At 36.1% G+C, this 18,314-nt stretch overlaps 1 protein-coding gene across 9 annotated transcripts in view; it reads left to right on the top strand.

Annotated features, from left to right (window-relative positions):
• LOC145986374 (uncharacterized) overlaps positions 1-18,314 on the top strand; it is a 219,815-nt gene that overhangs the window by 120,854 nt on the left and 80,647 nt on the right. For 8 of the 9 annotated variants that reach the window (XM_083120301.1, XM_083120302.1, XM_083120298.1 and 5 more), the window contains exons 7-8: positions 7,956-8,051; positions 9,269-9,289. In XM_083120301.1, coding sequence (XP_082976427.1) covers positions 7,956-8,051; positions 9,269-9,289 — 117 coding nt within the window. The remainder of the gene's footprint in view (positions 1-7,955; positions 8,052-9,268; positions 9,290-18,314) is intronic. The other variant, XM_083120300.1, reaches the window with a different exon arrangement.

The following is an 18,314-nucleotide window of genomic DNA, read 5'->3' as shown; positions in this document are numbered from 1 at the left end:
TATATTCATATTTATAACAAATCAATATAAAAAATTAATAAAACAGGGAGTGAAGGATGGAATAAGTGAGAGGTGAAAAAGAGTGACAAACATTTTCACATCTTTTTTACTTGATTGTTGAATGAATTTTGAGATGTCTGCATTACTTCAATACAGCAATATAGGGAAGGGAGTTTATCAATCTTGGATACCAGATTTTTCATCAAAACTGGATGGAGAATCATTTTTAGCTAATTAATATGTGTTTATAAATGTGGTTATGACCATTCCTTAGAATAAAACATTATTTCATTTAACTAATAATAGTACCACACTACTTTCCAAGACATTTACCATCTTGGTAATATTTCATGGTACTTTGCTTCAGGCATGAATTCAAAGGTAAGGTAAGGGATTTGTCTGGCTATCAACATTTAAAAGAAGTAAAAATTGTCATTCACAAGTACTGATTATCGCAAACAGAGTAACAATTGAATTGGTAACATTATTGTATTTTTGTTAATGAATGAATTGAGCATCTGTCTTATGATATTGCCTGGGAGTTCAAGTCCCAGTCTGTACATGAGTCTTCTTCTTTACACAAAATAACATGAGCATGAATGCAATAACAAAAAAAACAATTATGTTATTGATCCAATTGTTACTCTTTATAATCCCTCTTGACATCTAAAGATTGAGATTTCTCTACTATCACTACCTTATATCTTAGAGTTATCGCTGGGGAAATCTGAAAAAGTTTGAGGATCCCCTCCCACTTTTTTTTACCTCCAGGATTGAAAAGTGAAAACACATTTCACTCTTTCTCCTATCTTGTTTGGGAATATTTTTTTATAAAAATGTTTTTATTTTTAATTTTTCTTTACTTATTTTCAATGCTGAACAACTTGATTCATTTGATTAACTGCAAATTAAGGACATAACACTTACTTATTAACATGTTAAAACGTGGGAAAAATAAGAGAATTTGTTTCTGCAAGGTGCAAATAGTAATACTTAGGACTGCACCTGAAATTTACATTGAATCTCCACTGAAACTAATGTTGCCGGCACGTGCCATAAGAAGTTCTTAATGTCATAATGAGTGTACCTTATTGCTGAAATTATTCACTTCATTTTTGACCAGCCGTGTATTTAATGTTGATTCAACAGTGCTAGATAAAAATGTCTTTGGAGTTCTATTACTCACTAAAATTACAGTCATTTGAGATATCACTGATATTCTAAGTTTGAGAAATGTTATTTGTTTAGAATTCCTCATATTTCATTCAGAGAAATCTTATTGTGGTTTGCATTTATTTTCTGTTGTCTGTTTTTTTTTTTTAAAAAAAAATAGAAAACTGACTTTCTTTGCCTCAAAAGTATTAACATACAGATTGACAACAAAGTGCTTTCAACACAAAAATTCTCCTAAATAAAATATGTGGAATTCGGAATGTTAACATTTCTCAGAATTTAGATTAAAATGCTTCAGAAAATGTTATTGCTCAAACAGGGTTCAAGTTGAGCAGCACATTAAATATGATAAGTTTTTAATGTTACAAAAATCATAAATTTAAGAATCAAGTATATATTTACTTTTCTTTTGTCTACATGCTGAAATGTTTCAGGTTGAGGCTTTTGACATTTCTTCTTTATGTTCGAAAATATTTCTTTTAGTGTTCATCGTAATAGAACATTACATGTAACAAAATATTCTAAGAGGTGTGAACCCTCTCCTTCTGATTAGCACTATCCTGGTGCAAATAATACTCCATCTTGTATGTTATTATTTTACAAGAATAACTGACAAGTTGTACACTCACTTGCAAAGATGTGAGCAATCAAACTATTCACCACATTTGTACATGTGTTTTTAGAAATATAAGGTTCGAGAATTGAAACGGGAAAATCAACACAGCGAAATATACTATATATACCTTTATCATTGCAATTCCACACACTCCAAGAAATTGGATGCAAGTGAAAAATAGAAGAACTTAGTGGTGGATAATTTGCATGCTGTGGAAAAACTATTCATCTCTTACTGAATACACATGTAGTAAAGAAAATGTTGTTATTCTATACGTATTGATTGAGTGTGCTGAAGAAATGATAATTAAAAGTATGTCATCAAAACATTGTATCCTTCATGCAGTTACTCATGTTTATAAATATTCATGTAGGTTTTCCTACATGCATGTGGGCACCTCTTGTGTGAATAAATCGTATGTTACCATATATTTCATGTGTGGACCATTGATGCAACTTAAATTACTGGGGATCCATTTACATATGAACATGACAGAACTTAAATATGCTACTGGCTAAACTAAATATATTCCAGCACAAAAATTCCACAATAAATAATTATATTAGGATACGGGATGAAAGTAATTTAAAATGAATATTTTTTGGCAATAATTTTTAGACCCTGCTGTATTAAAATATACAGGGTGACTGGTAATTAGATGTATTCCCTGAAAGGGGTTAAAGTAGAGACAATTTGCAATAAATTTGACCATATGATACCCCGTCCGAAAATTAGTAGTTTTCGAGATAATCGAGTTTCAATTGTTTGGAAACTGCTCATTGTATGGAACTTATTTCAGCGTTTTCATATAGCTAACAAATAAGTGGTTCGTTGAAAAAAAGTTTTTTCCCAAATAAGAATCACATGTAAGGAACGGGTGGGTCTAAACTTACAAGTGATGATAAAAAAAATGCACTCTTAGTTTACTTGGCAACGTATTAATAACAAAAATGCTATGACACGAAGCGTACAAATTACGTAAATTACTTCCTTGTGTCATCTGCTATCCAACAAGGTACAAATGTTGCTAACATTCACATTTGTGTACAAGAAATAATACTTCATTCATCTTCATGTGAATGGAATCAATGAACAATACAATTAAAGAACATTACACGTCTTGCTCAAAGTGGGCACCTCCGTTACGAATGCAGGCAAGCAGGTTTTTACGGAAATTTGGTCTCTTAACTCGTGATGTGATGGTGTCCTTGATGTGTTGACCAGTTGTTAAGATCCTCTCCCTGAGCTCTTCTTGCGAGTTTACCGGTGTCTTGTCATGTGGCTCCAAATGTAAAAGTAGCAAGGCTTCAAATCGGGGGATCGAGCCGGCCAGGGAATCGGGTCGCCTCAGCCAATCCATTTCTTTGGGTAATTTTCATCCAGCCACTGTCGCATGCCCAGGCAGAAGTATGTATGGGCGTCATCAACAATAATTTGATCGAGACATTTTTCCTGCCCCAAATCTTAAATGACATCACTTATGAACATTTTTTGAGGAACGGGATGGCAATGTTGTTGGAGGATGTGCCTCTAGCTACAAGACGTGACATGATTTACCAGCATGATGACTGCCCAGCTCGATCACCCGATCGATTTGACGCCTTGCGACTTTAACATTTGGAGCCACATGAGAAGACACCCGTAAACTCGGAAGAAGAGCACAGGGAGAAGATCTTAACAGCTGGTCAACACATCAAGGACACCATCACATCACGAGTTAAGAGACCAAATGTCCGTAAAAACCTGCTTGCCTGCATTCGTAACGGAGGTGCCCACTTTGAGCAAGACGTGTAATGTTCTTTAATTGTATTGTTTATTGATTCCATTCACATGAAGATGAATGAAGTATTATTTCTTGTACCCAAATGTGAATGTTAGCAACATTTGTACCTTGTTGGATAGCAGATGACACATGGAAGTAATTTAAGTAATTTGTACGCTTCGTGTCATACCATTTTTGTTATTAATACGTTGCCAAGTAAACTAAGAGTGCATTTTTTTATCATCACTTGTAAGTTTAGACCCACCCGTTCCTTACATGTGATTCTTATTTGGGAAAAAACTTTTTTTCAACGAACCACTTATTTGTTAGCTATATGAAAACGCTGAAATAAGTTCCATACAATGAGCAGTTTTTTCTCAATTCATCTTTTTATGTGGAAAATTGTCATTTTTTAAAAAAACAATTGAAACTCGATTATCTCGAAAACTACTAATTTTCGGACGGGGTATCATATGGTCAAATTTATTGCAAATTGTCTCTACTTTAACCCCTTTCAGGGAATACATCTAATTACCAGTCACCCTGTATTTCTAATTCATTTGATAGCTGCTAGAAAAGTGTACTTAATGGTACCTTTGAAATTATTTTCTCACTACTTATGTTTTGCCACTTTTTCTGTGTATATTTTCTTTGTTATTTAACTCTTATATTTACAGTTATTATAATTTTAGCAATTTTTCAAATTTACAATGATTTTTTTTTGCATGAACATTTTATGTTTTCTTGTTCTGAATATTTACAATACTCATTAATCTTACTCTTATATCATCTTTACTACATACTTGTGCATGTTTTTATGTAATTAGTAATTCTTATTAATGTATATTTACCATAACTATTAATATATGTAATATTTTTTGCCAAGATCTATTGGCATCTGGCTACTCTACAGACAGTCTAGATTTAATTTCTTGAATATGTTGACAGTATTTTTTCATTTAATTTATAAATTGTTCTGCAACTCTCCTCCATCTGGATGATACTTTGACCCAAGTTTCTACTTTCATAACTGATATACACTATCTAGCCAAAAGTCACCAGACACCCAAGTGGAAGTTGCAGTAGTGTCATGGTCTGTGGCTGCTTTTCCTGGTTTGGGATCGAGCCATTAGTTTTGGTCAATGGCAACATGAACAGTGGTGTTTATGAGGACATTTTAGACAATAGCCCACATTGTGGCAACAGTTTGGAATGGGCCCTTTTTTCGATCAGCACGATAATGCCCCTGCCCATAAAGCAGGGTCCATTGCATCGTGGTTTCAGAACAATCCGGTGGATGTGCTTAGCTGGCCTGCTCAAGGCCCCAACTTGAACCCCATAGAACATCTTTGGGATGAACTGGAGCATCGGTTATGTGCCTGACCTACTCGACCGAAAACCACCCATGAACTATTCACGAGGCTACAGGACGAGTGGAAAAAGAATCTACCAGCAATATACCAGAACTTAGTGGAAAGACTGCCTCGAAGAGTAAATGCTGTAATAATAGCGAAGGAAGGTCCAACATCTTATTAGTTACCTGGCTGGTGTCTTTGGAATGAAGAGCACTTGGTGTCCGGTGACTTTTGTCAATATAGTGTATCATCATGGGTACATTAACTCTGATGAAGCTGTAAAGAAAACAAGGCCTGACGTTTAAAACAATACATATTTGTTTCAATATCTATCTTGTATTTTAAAATCCCAAGCACAAAGCAGACGAAACATGAAATATTTTCCTGATCCTGCATGGTATGATGTGTCAAAAAGAAAATTGTGACTGTGATTCACTTTGACTGTCTTCATTACTTTCAAGTTGTCTGTCATATTGGCAGGACAGATTTCACAAGATTGCTCTCTGAAGCAAAATTATGTATCCAAGCTTAATTTCCCACAATCACTTTATTCAGTGATTCCTTATTAATAATTTGATAAGTGTATTTCACTCTTTCCTTACAATTACAAAAATGTTTTCACTGAGGAACATACACAATATGTGGAATATTCAAATGATTGATGAGGGGAAAATAAAAAGAACACTACTTTCTCTCTTGACTGCCACATTTTTTTGCTTAAATTTTAGCTGTTTCCTAGAGTTCATGATTGAAAGAGAATGCATGAATTACTTTGTTGTAAGTAAAATTATTTTAGCATAGTTTACATTGCTCATGTAGACTACATACACTATAATGCAATGTAATCTATACATACATTACATATAAATAACATATATAATCTATACAGCACATCATTGGCTATGATATTCTCTCTCTATATACGAGGGTGGATTGAAAAGTTCGTGGCCTGACCTAGAAAACGAGAAGATATTTGGATAAGTTATGTTTTATTTTTCCACGTAATCCCCCTCGAGGGAGATACATTTACGCCACCTCTCCGGTAACGCTGCTATACCACTTTTAAAAAATGATTCCTCAAGGTCTGCAAAATACCCCAGTACAGCACTTTTCACCTCTTCATCCGAAGAAAATCGCTGACCCCCCAAAAACTTTTTCAGGTTTCCAAACAGGTGAAAGTCCGAGGGGGCCAGATCAGGCGAATAGGATGGGTGCGGCAACAGTTCGAACCCACAGGAATGAATTTCTGCCATGGATGCAAGGGACGTGTGAACGCGCGCATTATCCTGGTGAAACAACACCTTTCTTCGCAGCATTCCTGGCCTCTTAATTTTAATTTCCTCGCGTAAACGTCGCAGCAGGGTGCAGTAGTATTCAGAATTGATAGTCTTTCCCTTTTCCAAGAAATCGATTAAGATAACGCCCCTAGCATCCCAGAATATTGATGCCATAACCTTGTTTGCCGACAACACCTGTTTGGCTTTCTTTGGGGTAGGAGATCCTTGTCGTTTCCATTGCTTTGATTGTTGTTTTGATTCCGGTGTATGATGGTGCACCCATGTCTCGTCCATAGTCACAAATCTGCCAATAAACTCCTCCGGATCACTTTCAAACAGTTCCAAACAATCACGGGAAAGGGTGAGTCGAGTGCGTTTGTGTTCAACTGAAAGCAACTTGGGTACCCATCTCGCAGACACCTTAGAAAATCCTAAATCGTTCACGATAATGTTTTGTGCTCGTTCATAGGAAATACCCACAGTCTCAGCTATCTCACGGATTTTGATTCTGCGGTCACTCAAAATCAGGTCACAAATTTTATTGACATTTTCTGTTGTGGTCGACGTTGCAGGCCTGCCACTGCGGGGGTCATCTTCAATGCTGTTTCTTCCATGCTTAAATTCAGCCACCCACTTTTTCACCATGGAATACGAGGGCGCGGAGTCTCCAAGCGTCTCTACCATGTCCGTATGAATTTGCTGTGGTGTTAAGCCCTTTTTATGCAGGTACTTAATGACAGCGCGATGCTCTATTTTCTCCATGTCACAAATTTCCGTCACTTCTGCCTACTGAAAGTCCTCACCTGAAACAATAGAGCAATGAAATGAAATGAAATTTTACACAGTGACTACCAAAGGATATAGCTATGCAACTAATGTATGAAACTTAAAATTAAAAGCTTCCTTCCTACTCAGGCCACGAACTTTTCAATCCGCCCTCGTATTAAAGCATTATGATTCTTTAACATTTGGTATAAATATCAGTGTAAATTATCATCCACTACTGAAGCTTAATTTTTAGCATTGAATTGCTTTCATGTTTTTACTTAAAGGGAAATTCAATGTTGTTATTTTAACTCAGTAAAATATGTATGATTTTCAATGGGTAATTATACCAAAATACTAACTAATCATGATTTTGAGACATTATGTATCTGCTAATGTTATTACGAAAAAGCATTGTTTTAAACAGAAAATTATAATTTATGGTGAAAATTTTCCCAGTGAAAAAATATTTGTGAATGTAGCAACAATATTATTTCATCTGCATTAACTGATTGACTTTTCAGAATCTTGCTTTTCTATCCTTCTGGATGTTTATTTTATGTATATGTTTTGATCTTATGTTTTTTAACTCATTATCTTCCTGAGGAAAAATTATTAGCTTTGTGTATGATTTTGTTAATTGTTTTTACCTGTTAGTTTGTGTACATGTTGCTTACTACCCATAGTTCTATATTTCTTTCAGAACATATGTTTATTTATCCTAATTTACTTTCACAAACCAATTCAATAAAAGAACTGAAATATTTAAAATTAATAAATCATAGATACTACTACAGCAATTTACATCCCATAAACATTAATACATACTTTGATGAATGAGATAGATTAATAATATTATAATTTAATATTTAAATGCATCCGGCAAGCAACATGTAGGCTCAGGAATTCTTCATAAGAAGTTAGGAGACTTAATACAATTAATTTCAAATTCAATTCAAGTGAAAAATGTTGATGGTAGGGATGTGACATATTACCCTCCCCTACAGGTGCTGGACCTCCAACGAGCGTTGCATGCTGATCCTACGTCAACTAGTGGTCCAACTTTTGGAGAGGCCTTAGATCTCAGAGACATCAGTAGAAAGGTGAGAGTGGTAATCTCTAACTTCGCTTTTTCACCATAGAGAGTAAACTGCAACCCCTTGTTTTTTCCGATCAATGTACCCTGAGCTACTTATTTTCCGAAGAGAGATATGCACATAATTGCTAAGTTCATGCAAGAAATGATAAGCTTTCTTGCTGTAAAACTAAGAATTACATCAGAAATGGAAAAATGTTACTTGCAGCTACAAAAAATGTATCCTTTCTCTAGCTACTGTTGTTCAGTCTTTTCTTTGCTTTGTAGTTCATCTAATAGCTACTCCAACATAGAAGTTAGCATAGTTTAATAACTCTATTACTATCAACAGTTCAGGAAGCTTCATTTCTGCATAAATATTAGATGACAGTTGAATTTAGAATTAGTCTATTTGTATGATGCGTCTGTGATATTTTATGAAATTCTCTTGCTATGTCAGTGATCAGAATATTAGCATTGCTGCACAGAAAAAAAGTGTAAGGGTCAGTCAGGGGAAAAGAGGCCACCTCGTTTATCTTGATGTGTAGATGCTGTGGCTCTACGAAACTTGTGCCACCGGAAGGGGGTTCTGTTGTCACCCTGTAGATGGCAGTTGCATTGCAGGCTTGTGTGAAGCAGTGCAAGTGTGAGCCGTGTGAAGTACAGACGTGCAGGGGTTTGCCATCCAGCATAACATGGAGGCCGGTAAGGAAGAGCAGCGAAAAGTCGTGCGTTTCCTGGTGGCGAAAGGTGCTAGATTCAAATGACGACAATATATTGGGAGCATTCTTTATCTTTGTCATGGATGGAGTCAGAAGTTTCGCGAAGGAAGAACATGACTGGCATGGATCATCCTCAGAGATAAACAATGTTTTCCATACACTGCTGTTATTCGATGGTTAATGTCTTGCATACTAGTACCTTCCGCCACCAGGAAATGCACAACTGCACGTCTGCACTTCACACGGCTCACACTCGCACTGCTTCACATAAGCCTGCAACGTGACTGCCATCTACCAGGTGACATTGGTACCCCTTCTAGTGGCAGGAGTTTTGTGGAGCTTCATCATCTGTGTCGAGATATACGACGTGGCTTGTTTTCCACTGACTGGCCCTTATATATGAAAATATGTATCGCCGTACTCTACAGCACAAAAGGAAGCAACACTTCTTAAATATGTAGTTTCGAATGTGCTGTATTGAAAAGAATCATTCACCTTTTTTTCCCGTTTGTTTCCATTTTAGTTGAGTGAGAATGAACTGCCAGTAAGTACAATGAAATCAATTTTCTATAACATCTTTCTGATAGTGAAATTAGCATCCTTTTACTTCCTAACTGCTACTAAACCTTACACAGTCATTACTTTCACTATCTCTGACTTGGAACGTTTGTGTGAAAGTATGCATTTTTTGGTTTCTGCAGTTTGAGCCAATTTTTCTTGCATCCATTATCCTTTTCAAAACCCTCATCTACTATACCCTGTTTCTACATTTTTGGAATGGTTTGCATATTCTTCCCATAGTAAATAGTGATTTTTGGCGATAGTTCTCATCATTATTTGCCACATCCAAAATTAATGTTAGAGAGGAGTTAGGGGGTATTGCTGGTTAAGTGCTAATATTAAAGCCTATGCAGAAATATTGCTTGTTAGTGACGAACAAATTTTGTTGTGTGCATGTTTTTCAGTGATCCTGGTTGCAATCATTTATATTTTGTATTCACTACTTTTTTCTCCTTTTTTGTACTGTCCAGGTGCTTAATGTTATTTTTTAATTTTTTTTATTTTTTTAAACTTTTGTGCATTTATTTATATGTCTTGGATTTCAGCATTATTTTGGCTTTGGCTTCAGTTAGAATTATTACAGTCATGTGTTTGTGAATAGTGTAAGTTTTTTTAGTTTCATATAGTGTGCTTTGTCTAGTCTAAATAATTTTTTCTTTTTGTGTTTACATCAGTAGTTTCCTGCAATTTGAATAAATTATATGATATATATTAGAAGTTGATCAGTATATTGCAGTGTTCCATTTACAGAACATTATATATTTGTGAATAACTGCATATGAGTACTTAAAACTATTTTCTCTATTTAGTCTTATAAATATTTATTGGACATGGCACAAATTGATCAGTTTATAGTTTATTTCAATCAGTATTGCCATAGCATTAAATGTGACACTGATTTCACCCCCACCTCAATGAATTGAGCATCAGACTTACAATCTGGTCAACAAAAGTTCTGAGTTCAAGTCCCAATCTGGGTATGTTTGTTTCTTTTTCTTTCTTACGTAAAATGATATAAGCACAAATGCAATAATAAAAATACAATGATGCTCAAGGGGGTCAGGAGCACTTATTCCTCCCACTAGATAACAGGAAAAACCATGTAATTCAAAAGGTAAAATTGTTACATGAAAACATGGATAAGGAGTGCCATGAAATACAGCAAATTAAGTGGTGTCTGTTTGATATCTGTGCATCACGAAAAAGTACAAAAAGAAGGAAAACTGTTCATTAACAAAGTGATAGATGTTTGTGGAAAGGAAGTCAAATCCAATTTCTGTTTAAATATGGACTCAAGTCTGAACTTGACAAGGTACTCTATGTTATCAAAAATATCCGGACACTCACTGGAATTAGGGCGTGAAGTTTGAAGCATCCTCCATCGGATGCACTGGGAATCAATACCGTGTGGGGCCACCCTTGGCCTTGATGACAACCTCCACTCTCGCAGGCATACTGACAATCAGGTGGTGAAAGGTATCTTGGGGAATGGCGGCCCATTCTTCGCGGAGTGCCAAGATGAGAAGAGCAGTGGATGTTGGTCGGCATGCTCTGGCATGAAGTCGGCGTTCCAAAACATCCCAGAGATGTTCAATGGGATTCAAATCGGGGCTTTGCGCAGGCCAGGCCATAAGTGGGACGTTGTTATCTTGAAACCACTGTCCCACACGGCCCGCAGTGTGGACGGGCGCATTGTCGTGTTGAAACACGCAATCATCATCCGCGAACTGTTCTTCGATGGTAGGCAGCATGAACGTTTGTAAAATGTCAACGTAATGATGTGCCATGACAGTACTGTGCAAAGCAACGAGGGGACCAAGCCCCTTCCAGAAGAAAACATGCCCACACTGTCACCCCACCTCCACCGAATTTCACTGTCGGCACAACACAGGATGCTAAATGTCGTTCATGAGGCATTTGCCACACCCATACACGACCATCGGATCGCCACATGGTATAACGCGATTCGTCACTCCACATCACGGATTTCCACTGTTCCAACGACCAGTTGCGCCTCTCCTTACACCATGCAAGGTGGCGCTTCGCATTTCGTTGGGTGATGTGGGGCTTATGGGCAGCCGCTCGTCCATGGTAACTGAGTCGGCGTACCTCAAGTCACACAGTCATGCTGTTAGGATTACATCCTGCCCTGGTTTGCAATTCCTGTGTGATGGTGGTGATCGCTGATTGCCGGTTCTCTCGTACTACCCTATTCAACACTCGGCGGTCTCTGTCTGTCAACATGGGCACTCGGCCAGAACGTTCTGCGGTTGTACACGTCCCATTACGTTTCCACTTCACTATCACATTGGTGACAGTGGACTTCGGGATGTTTAGAAGGGTGGATATCTCGCGCACTGACTTGTTACTCCTGTGGCACCCAATCACTTCACCACGTTCGAAGTCTGTAAGTTCCTTCGACCAGCCCCACTATGCTGCCTGTAGTGGTTCCTTGCTTGCCTCACCTCGCTGTAGATGGCACCACAGAGTGGCCTACTATGCGGAACACACATTTTGCCTGGTATCCGGATATTTTTGATCACATAGAGTATTTCAATTCAATTTTGATTTTATGATTTGCAAAATAATAATAGTGAAAGATAAAATATGCTCAAAATAGAAATTCATAATTGGGGGGAATGCCTTGTCCAGTTTGGGATAAGGTGGAGGGATGCTTGTATGCATCGACATACAACACAGTGGGTGGGTGGGATGCTTATGGATATTATGATAATATTCTTAACTGAGGGAATAGTATTATCCACGTTCCCCTGCACTTAGAACACTGCTGCCCACTCTGAGAAAAAAATCCTACATGCACACAATACAAATACAAAAATTACACAATTATGTGATTTTTGCATAGTCCTTATACATGAAATACATATCATTTAAAAATTGAAATAAAATAATTAATGAAATGGGGTAGCATATTAGTATTGTTATCATTTTTATTGAAATATATAGTTTCACTTCACAGTATACTTGTTATTCAAAAAATGACTTTGTGAGATAGCAGAGGATAAACATAATAATAATATGTTCAAAATTGAGCAATATTTCTATCAACGGGTGCCAAAATTCATTGGGAATATTTTCCACACCTTGGAGAGTCTTTAAATGACAGTGAACTATGAGTTGGAAAACTAATACTTTTTCGTTTGAAAGTTTTGAATATTAAAATCCTTCTTTTTCCTAGAGATAAAGTTATTGATAGGATTAGATATGGCATTTGATATTGGACCAGTATGCTATTAGTTATTAATATTGGTAAATTTTATGCCAGTACAGATTTTTTCATATCTGTTCACCCTTTCTATTCATCCTGACTGTACATGTTTGAAATTTTTGAAACTGCTAATTTTTAGGCCTATTTCATATATATTTTTTTTAAAAAATTAGGTATTTGTAGCATATTTTGCCACAGCATAGAAAAGTTAATTTTATTATTAATATTATTGTATAAAAATTATGGAAACTTCTGATGTTTTGAGATTCTTATTCCCCCTTTGTTTTTCGCTCTTTTTTCTTTGTTTCCATTCTACTCTTCTATTCTGTCAATATTCGTATTCTTATTGTGGTAACAACGTTTTTGGTTAATACATTTAATATTTTGTGCTTGTGACTTTGTAAGGTTTGTAAGTTAATGTGTAGTAGAAAATTCTTGATTTGTTAGTTTAATTTTATAGATAGAATGAATACTTATTTTTTTGAGTTTTCTGCTTGAGAGTTGTTAATTTAACAGAATTATTGAAAATTTTGAATGAAGATAATTTCTTGACGTGAAACATGTACTTCATGTTATCCATGAGATGAATTATTTGCTGTTTTAATATTTGTTGTGGCTTCTCCCACCATCCACATTGTAAAATATAATGCTCCTATGTGGCTACCACCAAAATGAATAGAATATAAAATAAATAGTTTCATGGATAATGTAGGTACATATTCACCATTTCTTAAAATGTGGAGGAAATCAAAATTTGCTCTGTTAGGTTTTTCTAATGGATTCTGCCTTTACTAAGACATTCAGTTATTCTTAAGAGTAACTCAAATTTCTGAAGTCTACGTATGATTTTCAGTACAGATTTCAATATGTAACTGGACACTTCTGTATAATATGTACACATTTCCAAATACAATTCATACTGTGAAGACAGGATTTCTTCAGCATTCTTCAATCAAAGAAGAAAAATGTTGTCGTAACTTAAATATATAAAATTCTGATAATTTTTCTAGGTGATTTGCATGTTTTTCTTCACCCTGTTGAAACCTTTCTGCAGAAATTGCTGTTAGTTGAAATCAGAATGTATATAGTATTTTTTCACACGAAATTTGTAAATAACAATCACCAATAACAATAATAATAATATTTGCATTTTTAAAAGAATGAAGAACAATTTCCTACTTCTGTGTGTTAAAGGTAATCTTATTGATATAGTGGTGTATCAATAGAAAATTGAGGGGAGATATATATCCATCCTCTCCCAGCCTGTATTTTATCCTTTATCTGAATTTATTTTCCTTCAAATTATCAACATTCTGCATTGTTTTAAACACGTTTGCACTAGTTTGGGTGCATCCCTCTTTCGTTATTCCACAACAATCAGGCATGTTGCATCAAGAGTTCCCAAGTGGATGGTGGCAGAGGCCACCGAAATTTACAAGTAAGTTTCACGGATAAATTTTTAGTAACTCGTTTACGTCTTATATAAGAGTAGTGGCTTGGGAAAATGCCCCTCTTTCACTTTAAGGGACCAGAGTCTTCGAACCGGCACATGAAGGTCTTATGACACTTGGTTCCTGGATTCAGCCACTTTGTTTCAAATAAAATAATATCGTCCCTTTATAAGTATGATTTAGAAAAAAAGTAATGAAATTTTGATGCTAATATAGGTGTGTTTCACCTATGTCACAAACTGTTGAATTGTGGCTTCGAGTAACCATGATTGAGGCCAGTTCTTGTAAGCATATGGGAGATACTAATGCAGACATTCGTGATTTAAAACAAACGTGCAGTTGGTGCAGATGTAAAGGAAGCTACATGTTGGACATTTCCTTGCAAACGACAAATAAAATTGGCCACAAACATGGCAGCTGTGTGCATCCTGATGTCACATGAAATCCACCTATTGACCAGAGCCATGTGAAGAACAAGCATTCCACGAAAATAATTTATTTATTGATTTTTATTGATTTGCTTTATATTACTTTGCTTTTGTGCCACATTTGGCTAATTACAAAGATGGGCATGAGTGATGATGAACGGACACTCACTAACACCCATGCTCAGGCCATGATTCGAACCTGGTACTCATGGCATCATAGAGCGATGTGCTAACCACTCTGCCACGGGGACCGGGTCCACGAAAAGAAGAAATATTAATTTTTTTAATATATTCTACAATCATTATAATAATATTAATTAGGTACATTGAAAATGTATCAGTAGAAAGTATGTATTCAAAACAAATTTTGTTTTAGCTGAGTATATGAAAATGCATTTAACCAGGAAATAATAAATATTTAATGCTATGAGCTGCACTGATATTGTATTTGTATTTTGTGTTTTTATTTTTATTGCCACTTTTGGCTAATTGCAACAATGAGGATGAGTGATGTTTTAGATGAAATTACAAGGGACACTCACAGAAAACACAACATTCATGTCCAGGCTGGCACTTGAACTGGAGGTCAAAAGTCGACTTGAACGTGCTCAGCCACTGATCCAGCATACTGATATTGTGAACATAGAGAGGAGTCTTGCATGCCTAGCTCTATCATCTGAGTCCAACAGTGTTCACAATAAGATAAGAGGTAAGATAAGAGGTTTCGGTTTATGGTTTATGGTCCCCCTACAATCTCCCTTATCAACCTCTTGGTCCTGGCATGGAAGGAAACAAGGGATATTGTGCATCGACCAACTCGCCTCCGGCACAGATGTCAGGGTTTAGACTCGTGTTGTACGTTGTCCGTGAAGCCCACAGTCTTCCATTTCTGTGGCGATGTAGGCTGCCTGGGTACTGGTGACTTAACTACTCGTGGCGTAGCAACCTCTCACTCTGTGTCTGAGCAGTGGCATGTTTGGACCCGCGGGCAGCAAGACTTGACCGTGGCGATGGATGGCTGTGCAGACCTTGACTGTTCATGTGCTGCAACAAGGATCCCTTTGGGACTTGCGGCGATGTAGATGACGAGCATCGATCTCATAGTGTGGAGCAGGAGATGGCTAATCGTGGCAGCCCAAAGAGCAAGGCTGGCTGCCGTTTAAGGAATGGCAGAGTAGCGGTTGCCCTCAGGTCTCCTTCGATGCTCGTCACAGTGTCCTCAGCTAACAGACTTCTCCCGGAGCTATTCCTCGCAGATAGTGGTTATTATCAACTGGCCTCTTTTCCAAATTTACTAGGCTTTTTAGCGTCGTTGCTCTGGTTTTTGCTGATGAATCGTTCCGGGTTTTGTGTGTTTTGATGAGTCTGTTACAGCACAAAACCCGGTAGTTCTTGTAGAAATATTGCATACCCTGATTTTATTGCTTACGTTGCGATGGAATGTGACAGCTGACATCCTGACTGAGTGTCAGTGAATGGTTTTAGAAAATTGAGATTTTAATGATTTCTCACTTGTTTCATTCCACATTCCCCTGACCAAATGAGTATCCACTTCGAGTGGTTACACTGGGTTTGAAGGAAGATTGAGTGAGGTTTCTTTATGTACAAACTTTGTATATTACATATATGAGTATAGAGCTAAAACCAACCAATAGATAATACCAATGAATATAATTGGATGTACCTTCACTGATTGAAAATAAGTAAATTCATTCCACAATATATAATAATAATTAATAATAAGTATTATTATTATTATTTTTTGTGTTGTGGCCATCACAACATTGGTCTTCGTATATGCATGTATGCATGTTGTACAGAAGTTGTCGACTGTCACAGACTTTGTTATGAATTTACTATTTACACAAAATTGTTAATGGCCTGGATGCAAATACATTGCACAAGTATTGATCTAAAATAACAAAATAATTGCAGTTTTTTGTGCAATTCCGTTAGCTTTTTGTGAACTCTTCAGGTATTTATTTCCCAAATGATTTAGTTCAAATTTTGAAAAGTTTTCAAAATTCACTTTGAATTAAGGAATTGTACTGTAAAATACTACATTACTGGAAAGAAGGAATTCCAGTAATGTAATATTTTACAGTACAATTCCTTAATTCAAAGTGAATTTTGAAAACTTTTCAAAATTTGAACTAAATCATTTGCAGAACAAAATTTGCCATCCATTACAAAATGATTCTTGTACTTGTCAGACCCTGATCCAGCAATGCAACTTTTCTTCAATCTCAAGCTTTTCTCAAACTTTTCAGTACATGTATCTCATCTATCTATATTTGTGAAATAGTACAAGTGTTATAGTGTTTCAGTGTAGTCACTGTTTTTGTTTTAGCCATGTTTACGTCTTTGCTCTTCTTCATACTGATTTCTTACATTTGATGGTTTAACTTTCTAGTTAGTGTTATGGATCCTACCTGAAGTTTCAAATACTTCAATAAGATAGTATATTTCACTTCAACATTGATGTGACTTATGAGACATTTTTGTAATCATTTAGAAGATTTGTAATTAATATTTTATGTAATATCACCATTGTACTTGAAGTATGTGAAGCATAGCCTTAGGGATATTTCGAAATGAAGCAACAAGCAAAATGCAACACTTGGGAACGAGCAATCAACAGCAATGTTTCACACCATAGCAGCATGACAGGCTGCACAAGTCTGCATTTGATTGGTGAAATCCTCAAGCGACATGTTGCATGTTGCTTCGGTGTGATATCCCCCCTTACATTTGACGTAAAGAAATTGTATTAGCAAATGTGCGGAAAATAAATCACACAAATTCATTCATAGTTTCAAGTTTTCAGATGTCTTAACAGTCGATTTATAACCAAATAAAAACCTGACTCATCTGTCAGTGGAATAGAGACAAGGAAGTTGTTTGTCCTTTATAGATAAGGTTTTTAACACGCACTTCTTCAGGTAGCTGACCAACCCTCCCCCATACCTAACTAGTTTCTAGTGGAAAGAGTGGCATCTGCATGTTCAGGTAGTGCTGACGCTGAAATTAGCCAAAAGTGCCAGAAAAGTGATGCTAAATAAATAGGAAAATGGTGTTTGTGGTGGAAGCAAATACATTAGTGTGATGAAATGCAGAAAGGAAGGCACACTGTGAGAACATGAACAACAGCTAGAAAGGAATGGTGTTCACTTTTTTTTTCAACCTTATTAATATGGGTTACAAAATTGACTAGACCAAAAATTATGCTGGCAGGGTGCCTCACTGAAATATTAACGCAAAAACTAATTACTCAAACTTATCTTAACAAAAATAACTTTGATGATGTGAATAGAACATAGATGTGAGCTGTAGTCAATTCTTTTAGGAGCCAACAAGCAGTTCCCACGCACCCACTAAAAGCTGGAAACTATACAACTTGCAACCACACTGAAACCCATACAGAAATGCAACTCTCAAGTACAAATAGAAGAAGACAAAGGATATACTAACTAGCCCCTTACATTACAAGCCCATGAACTTGATGAAAGGTGAACCACTGCACATGCATGAAGGGTGGTACAATCGATCGTTAAGTGATTTGGAAACTAGAAGTGATTTTCTGTAAATTTGAAATCTTTTGTGCAAGCCATTACATAATGTCCCAAGAGTGAAGTACAGGGTATCCACAAAAGGCCTGACATATTTTAATCATGGATAAAACATAAAAAAATAATATACAATGAATCTAATAGAATGAATGTATGGATAAACTCAAAACGTTTTTTATAGACACTCTGTGTGATTATGTGTGATTAAGTTGAAGTTCTGCAAAATAATTTATTTAAAGTGAACTTGTACAAAAGAATTTATATAAAGTGAAGTTCTGCAAGAGAACTTATATAATTAAAGTTTTGCAAAAGGATTTACATAAATTGCGTA

The sequence above is a fragment of the Lepisma saccharinum genome, chromosome 4 (genome assembly GCF_977018435.1).
Source record: "Lepisma saccharinum chromosome 4, izLepSacc3.1, whole genome shotgun sequence".
Lineage (NCBI taxonomy): Eukaryota > Metazoa > Arthropoda > Insecta > Zygentoma > Lepismatidae > Lepisma > Lepisma saccharinum.
The sequence above is the reverse complement of the archived record's forward strand: the minus strand, read 5'-3'. Positions and strand labels throughout refer to the sequence as shown.